Source organism: Podarcis pityusensis (genome assembly GCF_964106645.2).
Source record: "Podarcis pityusensis genome assembly, chromosome: 4".
NCBI classification, from domain to species: Eukaryota; Metazoa; Chordata; class Lepidosauria; order Squamata; family Lacertidae; genus Podarcis; species Podarcis pityusensis.
In genome coordinates this window covers 75,429,324-75,446,738 of record NC_138027.1, presented here as the reverse complement: position 1 = coordinate 75,446,738, position 17,415 = coordinate 75,429,324, and the positions used below count along the sequence as shown (strand labels likewise).

At 41.0% G+C, this 17,415-nt stretch overlaps 1 protein-coding gene and 1 long non-coding RNA gene across 10 annotated transcripts in view; one reads left to right on the top strand and one right to left on the bottom strand.

The window, feature by feature from the left end:
• AFF3 (ALF transcription elongation factor 3) overlaps positions 1–17,415 on the top strand; it is a 243,119-nt gene that overhangs the window by 131,819 nt on the left and 93,885 nt on the right. For all 8 annotated transcript variants that reach the window (XM_081002935.1, XM_081002932.1, XM_081002933.1 and 5 more), the window contains 2 exons: positions 2,550–2,636; positions 16,821–16,860. In XM_081002935.1, the coding sequence (XP_080859061.1) occupies positions 2,550–2,636; positions 16,821–16,860 (127 nt within the window). The remainder of the gene's footprint in view (positions 1–2,549; positions 2,637–16,820; positions 16,861–17,415) is intronic.
• LOC308475955 overlaps positions 1–17,415 on the bottom strand; it is a 106,493-nt gene that overhangs the window by 76,152 nt on the left and 12,926 nt on the right. The gene's annotated exons all lie outside the window — the stretch shown is intronic.

Sequence of the window (17,415 nt, the reverse complement as noted above, 5' to 3'; positions counted from 1 at the left end):
CTGTTAGTTTTATCCAGGAAACAAACTGTATTAGCTTTGCATAGCAATTCAGGAATTAGAATCCACAGTTCTTGGAGGAATAAGGCCAATGCACCAATAAAGATTGTACCTTGATTAATCAAATAATCTCAGTTTGCCTGAGCTGGGCCACTGTTCAGACAATTGTCTCATCACATAGCCCGCTGCTTTTGTTTAAGCACTTAGTTTCTAAATAGATACTGAGATGCAACAGAGGAACACGATCAATTCTTTTCCTTCTAATCTGTTTTAGGGGCAGGAGGAGATGGATTTATTATAAAAGTACCCTGCGTTCTAAGCCGCCCTGTGATCTTCGGATGAAGAGCAGTATATAAATTAAATTAAATAAATATGTAATTATTCTAGAAGGTACTTTAACCCAGTTGCTGAGCTCTTGGAAAACAGCTGTTTACATCAGGGATGGGAAGAAGACAGATTGGTATCTACTAGTAGACCTCTGGGTGATTTGCAACTAAAAGACTATTTTCTTCTTCGAAATTAGGCTAAATTCTAATTAAGAAAGCTTAGGAGAGAAAACCGGCAGGGGGATTTCTTTTGTATAAATGAGTGGCAAACACATTCCTGGTACTTAAAGCAATTCCTGCACTGGTTAGGCTTGTGCTCAGGGGTACTATACTCCTTAATTCACTTCAGTGTGACTTTGCCCCAAAGCAGCTGTATGGTACCTGCTGGTGTAAGTTGGTGGACATTGGGGTTCTAATAAAAAGCATAGCAGATTTTGGATGTACCATTCTTCATGAAAGTACAGTGGTGCCTCGCAAGACGAAATTAATCCGTTCCACGAGTCTCTTCGTCTTGCGGTTTTTTCGTCTTGCGAAGCACGGCTATTAACGGCTTAGCGGCTATTAACGGCTTAGCGGCTATTAACGGCTTAGTGGCTTTAAGAAAAAGGAAACAAACTCGCAAGAACTCGCAAGACGTTTCGTCTTGCGAAGCAAGCCCATAGGGAAATTCGTCTTGCGGAACGACTCAAAAAACGCAAAACCTTTTCGTCTAGCGAGTTTTTCGTCTTGCGAGGCATTCGTCTTGCGGGGCACCACTGTACTGAATGACTGACCCAGGAAGGTTAAGTCCTCTTGAAAATGAATGAGTCACATCCAGATTTTGTTGGATTACATCCCCCAGCCAGTAATCAAGAACTGATGGCGCGTGGTCCAGCAACTTATGGAGGTTTGTAAGTTCCCCAGCCCTACTCTAGAAAGATTTCCAAGGGCCAGGGAGATGTTGAGCATAGCATGTCCTGATTTACTTCTTATTACAATTAGAGGGAAGTGGGTGGTGCTGTGGTTTAAACCACTGAGCCTTGGGCTTGCCGATCAAAAGGTTAGCAGTTCGAGTCCCCGCGATGGGGTGAGCTCCTGTCACTCGGTTCCAGCTCCTGCCAACCTAGCAGTTTGAAAGCATGCCAAAAAGTTCAAGTAGATTAATAGATTAATTAACAAACGCTGGCTCCCTTGGCCTGTAAAGCGAGAGGAGCGCCACAACCCCAGAGTTGTTCACGACTGGACTTAACTGTCTGTGGTCCCTTTACCTTTTTACAATTAGAGGATTACCGGTAAATTAATAAATCTTAGGTCGAATCTGATCTCTCCCTGGGCAAAATCCTGGGGAAAAACAGAATCTGAACAAGGTCTGTGTTGAAAGGCTTTTACTGTGTGATTTTATAAATACCTGAAGATTACTTGCATCTTATTCTTTATCAGATGAGAGTTATAAGAAGAATTAGAAGATGAAGAATTTTACTAGAGATAAGTGAATGAGAAAACAGTTTAGATTGCAAGCTAAATGATTTTCTGATTTAAAGGCACCCACAGAGGTGACATGTGACTAATAAACTGTTTAACATTTGTAGCCCCCAATAAAATAAAAGGCTGCATCTTTTATTAGAAAATAAACTTTTTATCAAAGAGTGATTAAAGGTAACAGTCATAACTCACAATTTTTAAATAGTTTTTCCTCTGTTTATTATTTCAAGATTGTGTGTCAGGCTAATCAACTGACAAAATGCTGTTGCATATTTTACTGGAAATAATAATAATTAATAATAATAAATATTTTCCCCTGTACCCACAGGACTCAGGGCAGTTCACAGGATAAAATTACAATATAAAACAACAGAATACATAACCCAAATAAAAACAGAACCCCTCCCCCGGAAAAAAAACCAACATTTTAAAAGGGCATTGGATGACATGACAGTCACTCAAAGGCCTGGTTAAAGAGGAACATTTTTGTCTGGTGCCTAAAGGTGTATAATGAAGGCACCGGGCGAACCTCCCCGGGGAGAGCATTCCACAAGCGGGGAGCCACTGCAAAAAAAAAAGGCCCATTCTCATGTTGCCACGCCTTCTCAAACTCCACAGGAGTGTGAGATTCCAGGGGTCGAGGCATTTACCCAGGGTTTGTGTTTCCTTTGGAAATGAGGCACAGTGGAGACTGTGGTGTCTTTGTTATATATGGTTTATTAAATTATATTAAATATAATTTTGAAATCTCTTCTTTTTTTTAAGGAAATGACCCATTCATGGCCTCCGCCACTTTCTGCTATTCACACACCTGGCAAAGTGGAACAAAACAAGTTTCCTTTCACCAACAAGGTAATTAGCTTTATCTTTAACCTTTACCTTCCTGCATTCTAATGAGGAACCTGAGCTACATGGGCCATATCCAGCACAGTAGCTCCACTGGAACAATGGCTTTCTGTGTGCATAACAGTTTCCTGTTGGGGGAACCATGAGAACAGATTTGGGGGACATGTGAGGGGAGGAAAGAACGGAAGTCTTATTGTGCCTGTGGAATTACACATGCAGAGCATTGAATACAACCCTGTGTCTTAACTGTTTATATACCATCCGTGTTTCATCTCCTTTGGAGTTGAAGATTGAAAATATAACCAGAGAGCTGACCCGAATGTAGTATTTTGCATAGCTTTGCAACTTCAGATCTACAAATCAAGCCTTTGGAACATTTCAAACCTAGTTGTCGTGTGTGCATTTTCCTCCCCTCCTAACTTTAACTTGCATAAGACAATCTGCTTTTTATCAACATTCATTTAAAAATTATCCTCATGACTGGTTACCATAAATCTGCCAAACCTACACCATCATCTGCTGCTTCTACTCACCTCTTTGTAAATCTTCTGTCAAACCTCTGCCCTTTTTCTTTACTTCTGCTTTCTGTGTTATTGACTACTGCTACAGGCCAATGATTTTATCAGGTCTTGTGATTTGTAAAATATCAGCAGCACACTGTTGATTATAAATAAGTGTGTGGTTGTTTTTGTTTTTTAAAAAAAGTTGTGTTGTGAAGTTGTTGCCATTCCAAAGTTGTGTATCTGAAGTACAGGAAGAGAGGCAATGCCAGAATAAAACCCCTAGCAGCTTCATACACTGGAATAGCCAACCACATTGGTTCATAAAGGGGAATAGCAAGGTAGAGCAAGAAGTAGGATAAGCAGTTGTAACAATTAATTAGAAAGGAGATAGGAGCATTAAAGTGTTTCCTATATTTGTATTGATGTGGTAAATTAACCACACATCTCGAGAAAGCGGTAGTTTTTGCTCATTTGTGTTTAAAAATATAATCTTGATTATGTTAGCCCTCAGGCATTTTGAACTACTTTTAACCTGTACTTCAGCTAATTGCTAGTCTGACAGCTTGAAATTTACACTGTATTAAATAGGCAATTAAAATTCCACAGGCTGTCATGGCTGCAGCCAAGCTTATTTGATATCAGTCTAGAAATCAAAGCTAAATAACTGTCTGTAAAAATTTCATTTTATTCCTATGGAATATGCTGTATAACAATAAAGGAAATTTAATGTCAAGTAGACTTATTGGCTTCAATTCAGCTGGGGACTCACTGGTATGCCAGACATACCATTTGCACAGCTGGTTTTGTCTTCCAGATCGTTCTTCAGCCACCCCTATGCTGAATTGCTTTTTTAAACTTAGGGGTTGGTGGCAAATATAGTCCAAACCAGTGATTCGGTAAAAGAGAATACAGAAATAGGAAGCAGCAGAAACAGCAGTCCACAAAGCCTTGAAGATCAAGGCAACTGAATACAGGAGTGTGTATCCTCTAATCCCAGTGGCAAACTGAACATTTCCAGTATTGCTCAATTGGGGGCATAAAGTTTCAATTTGTGGTCATTGTTATAATACTGGAAAAGAGAGCTCTATTCCATGTTGCTTTGTTTCTATGTTCAAAGCTATACCATGGCACCTCGGTTCTCAAACTTAATTCATTTCGGAAGTCTATTTCAAAACCAAAGCGTTCCCAAACCAAGGCACGCTTTCCCATAGAAAGTGATGCAAAATGGATTAATCCATTCCAGACTTTTAAAAACAACCCCTAAAACAGCAATTTAACATGAATTTTACTATCTAATGAGACCATTGATCCATAAAATGAAAGCAATAATAAATGTAAATGTAAAGGTAAAGGTACCCCTGCCCATACGGGCCAGTCGTGTCTGACTCTAGGGTTGCGTGCTCATCTCGCTCTAGAGGCCGTGAGCCGGCGCCGTCCAAAGACACTTCCGGGTCACGTGGCCAGCGTGACGAAGCTGCAGCTGGCGAGCCAGCACCAGCGCAGCACACGGAAACGCCGTTACCTTCCCGCTATAAAGCGGTACCTATTTATCTACTTGCACTTAAGAGTGCTTTCGAACTGCTAGGTGGGCAGGAGCTGGGACCGAACGACGGGAGCTCACCCCGCCGCGGGGATTCGAACCGCCAACCATATGATCGGCAAGTCCTAGGCACTGAGGTTTTACCCACAGCGCCACCCGCGTCCCAATAATAAATGTACTGTACTATAAAATAAATAAGACAGTATTGTAGATGATAAAAAATAAAATTACTTTTTTTTCTTACGTGCACTGATACCTGCATACAGGATGTTTCCTTACACACAAATTTTTTTGTGTACAGTGGTACCTCGGGTTACAGACGCTTCAGGTTACAGACTTCGCTAACCCAGCAATAGTACCTCGGGTTAAAAACTTTGCTTCAGGATGAGAACAGAAATCACAAGGTGGTGGTGCGGCAGCGGGGGGAGGCCCCATTAGTAAAGTGGTGCTTCAGGTTAAGAACAGTTTCAGGTTAAGAACGGACCTCCAGGACGAATTAAGTTCTTAACCTGAGGTACCACTGTATATGTTTTATTTTTAATGGCTTTCTGTAGCTATATGGTATTATTTCATAATAAACATAATGAGCACAACTTTGCACCGTAGTTACATTATTTCAGTTATTTATTCAGACTTAGGCTCCATCTTTCCTTTGCTATGGAACCCAAGGCTGGATCTACACTAGCTATATCGTTCTAAAATGTCACAGGGCATACCGCTAAAAAAAAAAAAGTTTATTACCTTCATGTTGTTCCTCCATAACAGCAGTTTCCCTTACTGCCTGGTTCTTGGTTGCTCTGCAGCACCCTCTGGTGCCACATTTTAATAATGCATTATTAATGTTCTTAGCAAAACGTAATGTGACCCTTACATTTTGAAAATCATTCTTTAACTCTTTCTTAATGTTATAAACCATGAGTGTAGATCCTCTCCAAGGCTTCTAAAACTCCAGACAAACAAGTTTTTGTGTATGTGTATGTGTGTGTGAAATACAAAAAAGAAATACTAATAAAACCACTATAAGATTACATAAGTGATTCAGCAAACAACAGAACAGCAGATCAGCAAAACAGAAGAGTAAAAAAGAAACTCTCTTCAGCCAAATGCCTGGTGGGGGAAAAGTATCCTTGTTTCCTCTATCTCTCTGAGAGTTGACTCTATTTACAAAGGGAGATTGCTTTTTTATGGTGCCACAACTTTAAGGAAATGTCCTCTGCACATAAATTCACTCTGTAAACTTTGCCCTTCTATTTGAGGGACTTATTTTTGTTACTGCTTCAGTTGCTGTTGCACAGCAAAGACCACAAGGGGCAACCCTGCCATATCCCTCTACATGTTATCAGTCAGTATTGTATCCAATCCATTTGCCCGATAACTGCTATAGATTGTGTAAATTTGTGTATTTCAGTTCACTAGCCTTTTGCCATGTTCTGACTACCTAACAGTTGTACCAGACATCCGCACGCCAATCTATCCAAGGCTTTAGAAACGTCTCATGAGAATAAAGCTGCCAGTTTTGCTAATTTTCCTCCCACAGCTAATGATGTTTATTGCTGTCCACACTGACTCCCCTGGCTGGGGACATGGGGACATTACTCTAACTATCTTGACATTGACTTCTACATTTTAGTTGTCTACCTCTACGTTTCTGTTCTCCCTCTCTGATGTTTTCATCTGAGTCTCCCTTTGATATCTGAATTTGTACATGGCAAAAACGGCAAGCCCTTTGAGCTCCTGTCTAGTTAACTTGGGAACCCAAATGTGTGTGGTTGTATGAGTGATACTGTTCTCTGGAAAACCTGAAGAGAACTGATGTCTAGAGTGGCAGCCATTTTTAGTTTCGTTGTAGTAAGAAGTTTATCTGTGTCCTGCACTTCAGTCTACTGCGTCACTGCTTTGCAAAGTTTTCAGCAAAGATTACATGGTGTTAGAAGAGAAACTGAAAGTAAAGCAGCAAATGATAAAAAAGAAAAAATACCCAGCTAAACACTCCTGCAAAATGTTTGAAGAAAAGGCAGCCGAGAACTGGATAAGGTGGAGACTAGAGTTTGAATTGCACTCTCTTGTAAGTGGAGCAGATAAGGAAGATAAGAGAGACTTCAGTGAGTGCTTGTTCTTCGTGTGGCAGGTAAAGAAGCAACAGCAGTATTTGATCCCTTTCAGTTTGATGATGACAATGCGGATAAGAGAAGCATTCAGGTTTTGATTAATAAATGTGAAACATACTGCACGCAAAGAAGGAGGATTGCATATGAAAGGCACATATTTTTCACAATACTGAAAGTGAATGATAGAGTGAAATCCACAAGTCCACTTAAACAGCGTTAAATTAGTCCAACTCAAACCAGATTTACTGCTTGTTAGTCAATCAGGATATTTACATTGATATAGAAAAATAGGGGTGGTTGGCTTTTGCTGCTCAACTCCCCAAGGGACTGAGTCCCCATGTCCATGATCAGTCAGAGATGAATGGATGGAGACAGGATGAGGTGAAAGCAAGGCCGATCTTTATTTTTTTGTTGCAACAGAGTTCCCTCCCCTCCTAGTAAGGAGGCAAGAGAGACCCGGAACCAAGAAGAAACATCTGTTTTAAGGGTTTGCATTTTGGCATGGAGAAGGACATTGCCTCTACAAACAGTCAGAAATTACATCACACATAAGGTGGGGTTACTGTGGCTCAGGCAGGCCAAGGTGCGATATTCCTGAGGAAATGGCAAGTTTTACATAGTTCCAGACACAGTTTACACAAAAAAATAGCATTTGTAAGACAATCAGGATGCCGGTCAGATATCCCTCAATGCAGAGCATCTGGGCAAACAATGGCAATTAATACAAAGGAAGTTCCTAGATATAGGAGAGGAATCCCTTCAGGAACTTCCCCTGATTGCTATCTGCCTACATGTTCTCAGGCAAGGCGGATTAAGGAGGCAGAGGAAATAAGTCTTCAGGAGAGCCAAGAGGGTTTTTGGATTGCTCTCTTGTACTGTTTTATACGTGGTTTATATACTTATGTATGTGTGTTTACCTTGTGCAATTATCAACATTTATTCTATATTTGAGACCTTAGAATTCCTATAACAATATACTCAGTCAATAAAAACAGTAAAATAGATACATACAAAATATGTTATACTATACATTAATATAATTAAAATTATGCTACTACAGAAACTCTTTGACATATACTTATAGATATCATCTAAAACTGTAAACAAGTTCCATAAAGGCAATTTAACAATTCTGGCAGCTTTTGTACATCACATAATATGAATAGCCAATATGAATCTTATTTTACTTAAAGGAGAGTTATTTCTAATCCCAACAATAAGGGGCTTGAAATAGTGGATGCTCAGATCTAAATACAAAGGGTGTTCCAGTAAAAAAGAAAAGAAAGGTGTATCATGTCTTCTAACATCTGGCTGGGCAATGTCTGGCTACCCCATGCTGAACACCACAGCATCCCTCAGCCTCTGTCAACTGTCAGGCATTGTCTGCATTGGGTCAAAAGCCATGCCAACTCCCATGAACAACAAAAAGGCAAATATGGAGGCAATTTCCCAGGAAGGACTGCAAATGTTTGATAAATGTAATTGAAATTATGAGGGCGCTGAATTGGAATTTCAGTTAGTAGGTTTTGATGTCAGGCCGTATTGAATCTAAGAGCCACGATTAATTTAAATTTGCTACAAGGAGTAATGATGTAAAAGAAATAGGATCAGTGGGATGCTCATACATATTACAAAGTTGTGTCTCAGGGAGTTTCTTGCTTATAAAGAAAATATTCCATTAAAGGAAAACCCTATAGGTATCGCCCATGCTTCATACTTCCATCTTGGAATGTCCCAGTGGCTTTTAGTGACAAAGTTCAAAAGCAACTGGATTGCATGGAAAAATGTAAGGTGATAGTCAAGATGAAAAGGAGCCTTGTGTCAGCAAGCTGTATCCTCTGCCAGTTGCTGTGGCCCCAACGTCACACCAGGATCCACACGGACACCTGTGAATGTAATACCCAAGCCTAAGGTCTTTGGAATGTCAACTGGGAAAAAGAGTGTCAACACAGAGAATGGAGAGAGATGGAGAGAGAAAGGTCAATTGTAAAAATGTTGGGAGGAGAATTGTAGGAGGAACCGGGAGTGAAGAAGAGCAGCTGAGAAGAAAGACATAGGAAAGCACCAGAGTGGAAAAACCAAGCATAAAAAGGAAGAGGAAGGGACAGAAAGAACAGCCCTCAGATGGTGAGGAATAGCAAAACGCAGCAGCCCAAGGAACTGTGAAAGTGACTTTCACCATCCTGACAACACTGGGCTTGTAACCAGCCGTGGGTTAGGGCTTATTTGTCTTTTTCCTCTATATTTGCTAGTTAGTTAATGCTATGACATATTTAAAATGGTAAAGATTAGTATATGTACACCCACTCGCACCATTGACTAATGCGATTGCCAATCTGCCCTTCCTCATCACAGAACTCTGAGGCATTACGCCATCCCTCATTGCTGCCCCATTGGGTTCTGGTGGTCAAAGAGTGAATAACCCACCCGCTCCAACTACCACATTCACAGGACCATGCCCTGTGAAGGTGGAGGAGGGTATTAGAGACTTTTGGTAGACCATGCAGATTTTCATAAATTCCAGGTTGGGTGTGCTTACCACAAATTATTCCTTCCTTCAGAAAGCTTCACCACCTCTTCCAGTGGTGATTAGGCTGCCCTCAGCAGCCCAGCAGTATTCCCTTCTAATTGGGGACAAAATTCCCAGTGGGAATGATGTTGCACCTTAGGGATAAAAGCTGGCTACCCAATCCCAATAATGCCCCAGGGAATGGAGCTACATCATGGATATAGTGTTATTGTCATAGGATATGCTGTCTCAGGAGACGCGGGTAGCGCTGTGGGTTAAACCACAGAGCCTAGGACTTGCCAATCAGAAGGTCAGCGGTTCAAATCCCTGCGATGGGGTGAGCTCCCGTTGCACAACCTAGCACTTCGAAAGCATGTCAAAGCGCAAGTAGATAAATAGGTACCGCTCTGGCGGGAAGGTAAGCAGCGTTTCCATGCTTCTCTGGTTCGCCAGAAGCAGCTTAGTCATGCTGGCCACATGACCCGGAAGCTGTACGCTGGCTCCCTCGGCCAATAAAGTGAGATGAGCTCCACAATCCCAGAGTCGGTCACTACTGGACCTAATGGTCAGGGGTCCCTTTACCTTTACCTATACTGTCTCAGATTAGAAGGGACTACTACTGAGCTCCCAAGGACAGCATGGCTGCAGCTTGAAGTGGCTGCAACATTTTTTTTCCTTGTAAAAGTAGAAGAAATGGAAAACCCTGGGCCATCTCAGCATTAAAGGTAAGTTCACCGCCGACGCCCATTCCCTGCTCCATGTTTGAAAATTCACCTACCTCCCAATATTAACCTACTCTTCAGCAAATGTTTCCACTAATATAATTTCTGAAAATCGCTGGGCCAATACTTTGGACCAGCACTTAAAAGAAGCAGTTCTAAGAGAGCACACCTACTGTCAAATAAATCACCATAAAGTTGCCAGTTTCCAGAACTATTTCATCTATGCCAGTAGTGAATTTGGGAAAATCCTGCCGAATGACGTGAATGCTAGGCAGTGTACATTCAACACACCTTTGACAGGTTCAGACTTTTAAAAAATCAGTATCGCTTCAGAGCTATACCACAAGGTGACTCAAGGCAGACATTTTAGGGAGGATATTTTCCCATGAGGAAAGGTCAGGCAATAACATAACGTTTGGCTAGAAATGTTCCTAGAAGAAGAAGAAGAAGAAGAGTTTGGATTTGATATCCCGCCTTTCACTCCCCTTCAGGAGTCTCAAAGCGGCTAACATTCTCCTTTCCCTTCCTCCCCCACAACAAACACTCTGTGAGGTGAGTGGGGCTGAGAGACTTCAAAGAAGTGTGACTGGCCCAAGGTCACCCAGCAGCTGCATGTGGAGGAGCGGGGAAACGAACCCGGTTCCCCAGATTACGAGACTACCGCTCTTAACCACTACACCACACTGGCTCTCCTAGAAGGAGTTCCTAGACAGAGGGAGGAACCTGAAAATGAATAGAGAAAAATGCACACCTGACATTTCAGAAATAAAATACCAGGATATTTCTTACCCAAAGAAAGTCAAAACCAAATTGACGAGGAGCATTTTCTAGCTATTTCATCCACTTAAGAAATCATCTGTTTTGTTTCTGCTATTTTCAGTAGTGAAATTCTGGTAAAATTATTTTGGGTGGAAGAGAATCAGAGGGGCCAATGTCCCCACCTTGCTTGGAAGCTATGGTCTAAGGTGCTTTTTGAATTTTGGGAAATTCAGAATAGTTGCCACTATAAAAGTGGGGCTGTTTCATTTACTCTGAGGGCCACCCTTATAGGGGATAGCACCTGAATATCTACAGAAAAACACACTTTTACAGGATAAATGGATTGTTCTTCCTGTAGCAAATTTTATTTAGTAGACAACTGTTAAATACCCTTCTGAGTTACTGAAGCCAGCTTGTTGAAAATAGACTTTCACAATGTATATGCCAACCTTTTGTTAAACCTGAAATGGTAGGGAAATCTTGACGATATGGATGTCATAAAAAAGAATGGCTTATGAAAACTCAGAGAGGATTTATTTGATAGCAGACCCAAAGGGTTTAACAGGTACCACATGCCATCTTTTTGAGAGAGAATATCAGGGATTAACAGTGCAGTCTTCATCACATCTATTCAGAACTAAGGCCCACTGAGTTCAATGCTAATTATTGCCCAGTAAGGGCATTAAGATCAAGAAACGGAACTTAGTGTTGGTGGCACTGCTGTTGTGCAGTGCAGTTCCTGCTGAAATATGAAAGACTCCAACTGTATTGGCATTATCCCAGCTTCTGAAAATGCACTTGTTTACACAAGTGTTCCCTTGATATCTCGACCTGTTTTAATAACTGTGTTCTCTTAATGGGATTGTTTTAATTCATATTTTAATAATGGACTTTTATATTTTAATGTTTTAATCAGATTGCTTTATGGTTCAATCTGTTGATGCTGTATGTTTAATTATTCTGTATTTCAACAATATGCAAGCTGTTTGTATGATTTAGAAGCCATCTTGTCATTAAGCAGTATATAAGTTAATTACAGTGGTACCTCTGCTTACGAACTTAATTCATTCCGGAGGTCCGTTCTTAACCTGAAACAGTTCTTAACCTGAGGTACCACTTTAGCTAATGGGGCCTCCCACTGCCACCGCGCCACTGGTGCACAATTTCTGTTCTCATCCTGAGTAAAGTTCTTAACCCGAGGTACTACTTCCGGGTTAGTGGAGTCTGTAACCCGAAGTGTTTGGAACCCGAGGTAACACTGTATTATTATTTACTTCCAAGTACACATGCTAATGAATCATTGAAATAATTTGATGAAAAAAAGTTGTTTTGGTTCATGAAACCATTTTTCCTTGAATTACTAGGTCAATTCCATGTATGTTTGGCTGAAACACTGCAGCTTTAGATGCAACTAAAATAAAGAGCACAGCTCAAAGTCCTAGAAGAAAGATTTGATTTGACTGATGGATTTGATTTATTATATTTTTATGCTGCTTTTCATTCAAATGAATCCCAAAGTGGCTTGCAAACAACAAATAATAATAACCTAATAGAACATAACAGAATATCACCAATACAGCAGAAAGCATATGGAATAATTAGCAATTCATCGGTGAAACAATTACAATATATAAAACACTGTTAACAAAGCAGCAACTAAAAAATAAGTCAACACAGAGTCTCTCTCCTCTCACAGTTCTTCCTTTTGAAACATCTCCCTTAAGAACAAGGCCAAAATCCCAAAGATTTCTAGGAAAAGTCAGCTACCTAACAAAGTTTACACTCTCTAGAGAGGTTTGACCATTGTCGGTGTCAATGTGTTATGAGTTAAAAGGACCAGTAACAATTCAGTGAATGCCAAATAGGTAAAGGTAAAGGGACCCCTGACCATTAGGTCCAGTCGTGACCAACTCTGGGGTTGTGGCGCTCATCTCGCTTTATTGGCCGAGGGAGCTTCTGGGTCATGTGGCCAGCATGACCAAAAATTGCCAGAATGCCAAATATATAGGATTAAATTGTTATAGAAAGGCTAGCTTGTTGTACGTACCATCAAACGACTGACAGCTGTCTAACAAAACTATATTCAAATAGCAAATAGATTTCAAATGCCATAAATCTAGACGTACAATATGGTATTGGGCAAATCACTATATCTCATCCTTAATTTCATATCTGTGAAATGTGAACCACAGTAAACAGTGAGAAACTGTTACTGCTTTTGCAAATTTAGTGCTCTGAAGAGGAGGCAGAATTTAATATATCTTGCTTATTCTGTGACTCAGCCAACCAACAATGACAAGTTTACTTGAAATAGCTCATAATTTAGAATGCATGTCATTTAGAAAGCCGTTAATCCTTATTCTCTGTTAAAACCATACATATTTATGCTAATTAGCTTTATTGTTGCAGTTTATTTTGTTTGAAATATTCCAGAAGAACAGTAAAACTGCCTTTGAAAGTGGTACTTGCCATTGTTTATACTTAAGTGAAATGCCATTTTCAGGTGCTGAAGGAGTACTCTGAAGATTAGGAGACCATAAATAATACACAGCAATGCATTCTCAGAATCAGCAAGACACTTGCAAATATAAAACATTACACACTTTTATCACATATCTACTCTTTAAAAGTCTCATAATTGCTTTGAATTATTCAAAAGAAATTTGAGCTGACATACTTGGAAGACTTAGCACAATGTTTTGCCAAAATGATGAAGATGTTTCATAAAAACATCAAAACAGTTTCAAGTGTGGCGTAATTACACATCACTTTTGCTAAGTACGTGTATTTCCTGGTCTGCTGGAGACTAATATGAAGTTCAGCTGCACCGTTTAAGACTGTATTCGAACTTGCATAACTTTGGGTTGATGTTTATGTTATCCCTTCCTAGCTGCAGCAGCAGGAGAGGTGGGGCAACAGAACCTACTTTGTCCATTGGTTGGGACAAACTACCATTTGGCTTCTCCTCTTCCTGAACTGCCCCCACCCTGTAACAATTGCATCTAAGAAATAAACATTTATGTAACTACAAAAACAATTAGTTCCTGAATTTGCTTCTTTTTTTGTTCCCCCATCCTCTCTTCCTTTTGTTTGTCTATTAGAATGTAAGCCTGCAGACAAAGATGGTTCTGTGTTCCAATCTTGGAACAGCACCTAGAGAACTTTAAGCTGTTTGTAAATGATGACAATTATTATGGCTTTCCTAGGCAGTTGTGGGCAGTTCTATTCACTGTAGGTATGTTATTATTTGGTGTATTCTTATATGATCTTTCCCCCTCTTGTGAATAAATACTAAATACAGTGGTACCTCGGGTTACATACGCTTCAAGTTACATACGCTTTGGGTTACAGACTCCGCTAACCCAGAAATAGTACCTCGGGTTAAGAACTTTGCTTCAGGGTGAGAACAGAAATTGTGCTCCGGCGGCGCGGCAGCAGCAGGAGGCCCCATTAGCTAAAGTGGTGCTTCTGGTTAAGAACAGTTTCAGGTTAAGAACGGCCCTCCGGAACGAATTAAGTACTTAACCCGAGGTACCACTGTATGATATATCTGTAAGAGGAAAAACAGCAGATAAAAATTTAGAATACATGCCCTACTTGATGGCATCTGCAAAGAGATGAAGGGAGGAGCTGAGTGTGACCATTGATTCACACCATTTTATTCCATTGACCATGACATCTGTCTACATCACCTAACAGGAATGGGTGTGTGTTGGGTGGTGGTGCTCATTTTTAGGTGGGTTCATTTGATTCTGGAGGGTAAATCCCAGGTAGCACTGAGAGAACATTACACAAGTCCTTGGTCTTTGGCATATGAGACCCTGTAGGATTCTGTATTATCCTCAACATTTTCAACATAATAGATTGCTGGAGCTGATGTCATCAGTTTGCTGATGACACACAGTTCAGTCTCTAAACTTAGGGAGGGAGTGGAAACACCTGACCTATTGCTTGTCAGCTAAACAAGGTTGAATGAGTGAAAAAAACAACAACTTAAAGCTAATCCAGATAAGGATTTATGGCCTGTTCTGAAACTTTGCATACCCTGTGTGCAGGATTACACTTCCCCTGAAAGATCAGGCTCCTTGACCCAGCACTTATTTTGGAGGATCAGGTAGCAGGGAAGACAAGGATTGCTGTTTACCAGGTTCTCTAGCTATGCTCTTTCCTCACTTGCTTAGGCGTCTGTCGTTTTCATTCTATCTCCAGACTTCATTATAGTAAAGTGCTCTAATTCAGGATGCCCTTGGTGTTTGGAAAGTTTAGCTGGTACAGAATAGTGCTGCCCAAACTGATCACTCTAATGTTAATCAATCTGTGTGTGCTTTGTTTCTGGATTCAAGTTTTAAATAGTTAGGGATCAGGAGATCCAAGTAACTGCTTTATCCCACTCTGCCTCTTGGCCACCTTCCGCTTCAGCCTCGGAGTCTGAACTGCCCTCTGCCACAGTCTCTTCCTGCTCAGTAAACAGTTACCTCTTATGCTTCCGACACCATCTCCTCCGAGTCTGCTCCTCCTTCTCCCTCAGACCACTCACCATCATCCCATTACCACTTCCCTGGCTCTGAGTCTTCTTCCCCTTGGGTGTTCCCCAGCTGGTGCCTCCCACCGCTCTTCTGCATCTAACCATGACAATGCCCCATGTTCAGAAAATACTATTCTTAATAGAGGTGCTGCTTTGTATGCAAGAGGAACTGGTCTTTTAGTGTTGTGGTGCCAGTCCCCTGGAATCAGTTACCAACTGAAATTAAACAAGTGCTTAATGTTTTGATGAAATGATCTGCTTGGTGCTACACTGAATACAAGCTTGTGTCGATGTATTGCATTGTATAACTGCTCTAACTAGGTGAACAGATATATTATTCAGCAAGAGATAATTCATTGTTTTTAGTGAGCATTGTGGATTAACTGAATAAATTTATTGGTTTTGATTATTGGTTTTTTTCCCTGAGGGGTTATGTTGGTGATTAAAGATATCATTAATTGGATAGCCATGGGTTATAAAAAGATTAATTGTTTACAATTAATTTATAGTGATTTCATATTTTAAATTGTTTAAGATTAGATTGGAGATTAATTGTGCTGAGGGAATTAATGAGGAAGTTAATGGAAGATTATAAATTAAGCTATTAAAATTATAAACTGTTGATATATTATTTGAATTGTTTATAAAGATTCTCTGGTGGCCACTAAAGTGCTGTGAAGAACCTGCAGACACTGAGCAATGCCTGGGCAGTGACAATGGCCTTACTAGGCATGGTATAAGGCTTCCACAGTGGCATAGAGGTTGCTAGGCTAGCACTGTGTGAAAATGTGCAGCAGCAGCAGCAGCAGCAGCCAGTGAAATCTGTTGACAGCATTGCCCATGCCAAGTACTACTGCCGTGCCAATGGCTGAATGTCTGCACAATGCTGACTGGCTAAGCATCTCTACCATGTGATGCCCACCAGTAATGGCAATGAGCACTCCCTCACTTGCCACCCAGCTTACTCGCCACTGCACACATCTTACTGTCTCCATTGCTGCAAATATTGTCTGTATAAGCATGTGCTATGTTGTGTAACCTGGTACTTCCTTTCACTGTCTGGAGAAGGGGAAAGGTAACAGGCAGGGATCTGTGGCTGCGTTTGAACTGTATTGGATTTTGGATGCTTCCATTTTTACGTCAGCTGCTCTCCTTTTGCCACACCTGTCTCTTAGCAGCCTGACTGAATAGTTCTGAACAGCGGGTCAGAGAGAGGAGATTTCCTCCTGGTTGCCTCCTAGCCCACTTGGAAGAGGGTGCGGGTGGTAAAGGGCTCCAGAAGTAGCCAGAGGTTTACAAAAATGTGCCTTTCCTTTCCCCATCTTCCTGCCAGAGTGGCTGAAGCAGTGTCACAAGTCATCCCAATACATATACAGGAACCTGGGGGCTTCCATAAGTTGAGCTAAGCATTGAGATTTACAACAAACTGTGTTTGCTATTGTTAATACAAAGCATGTTCATTGCACTGCTTTATGTTTTTAATTTATCGATTAGTATAACTGATTCATCTCTTTGCTCTTTCAGGACTCCCAGCAGCATGTCTCTACGGGGCACAGCAATCAAAGTAAGAATAACTTTCACGTTGCAGCTGCATTTGATGGAAATTTTGCTCTTATAGGAACATAATAAATTAAATGAGGAAGAAGCAGTGAAAAAAACTATCCACTGCATATTTTGAATTGCAAAAATTGTGTATAGCCAAAATTACCATAAATCACCCCCTTCCCAGTCTGGTTGCAAGGTACTGCCACTTCTTCGCAACTCCTCCCTCAGTTCCTGCACCTTCCTTGAGTAGGATCTGGATTGGTGGAGGAGGGAGAGGGGGCCTTCCCGACTTATGTGTGTTGGTTGCTGGCTGTGGGGAGGGGAGGGGAGCCTCCTGGGGAGGCCTTTTCCGTGTCTCTGCCACCTTCCCCCCTTCTCCATATGCGTGCCAGCAACTAGCAACTGTGGAAGGAAGAGACGGAAGGAGGCAGGAGGCAACGAGAAAGGAAGGCAGAGAGATACAGAAAAGCCAAAATGAGTCCTTTCAGTTGTGGATGGGATCGTGGTAGCCTATTCTGCAGGAGCTGCAGCCAAGCACCTATAAGTGAATTTGTGCAAATTAAATGTGCATCAA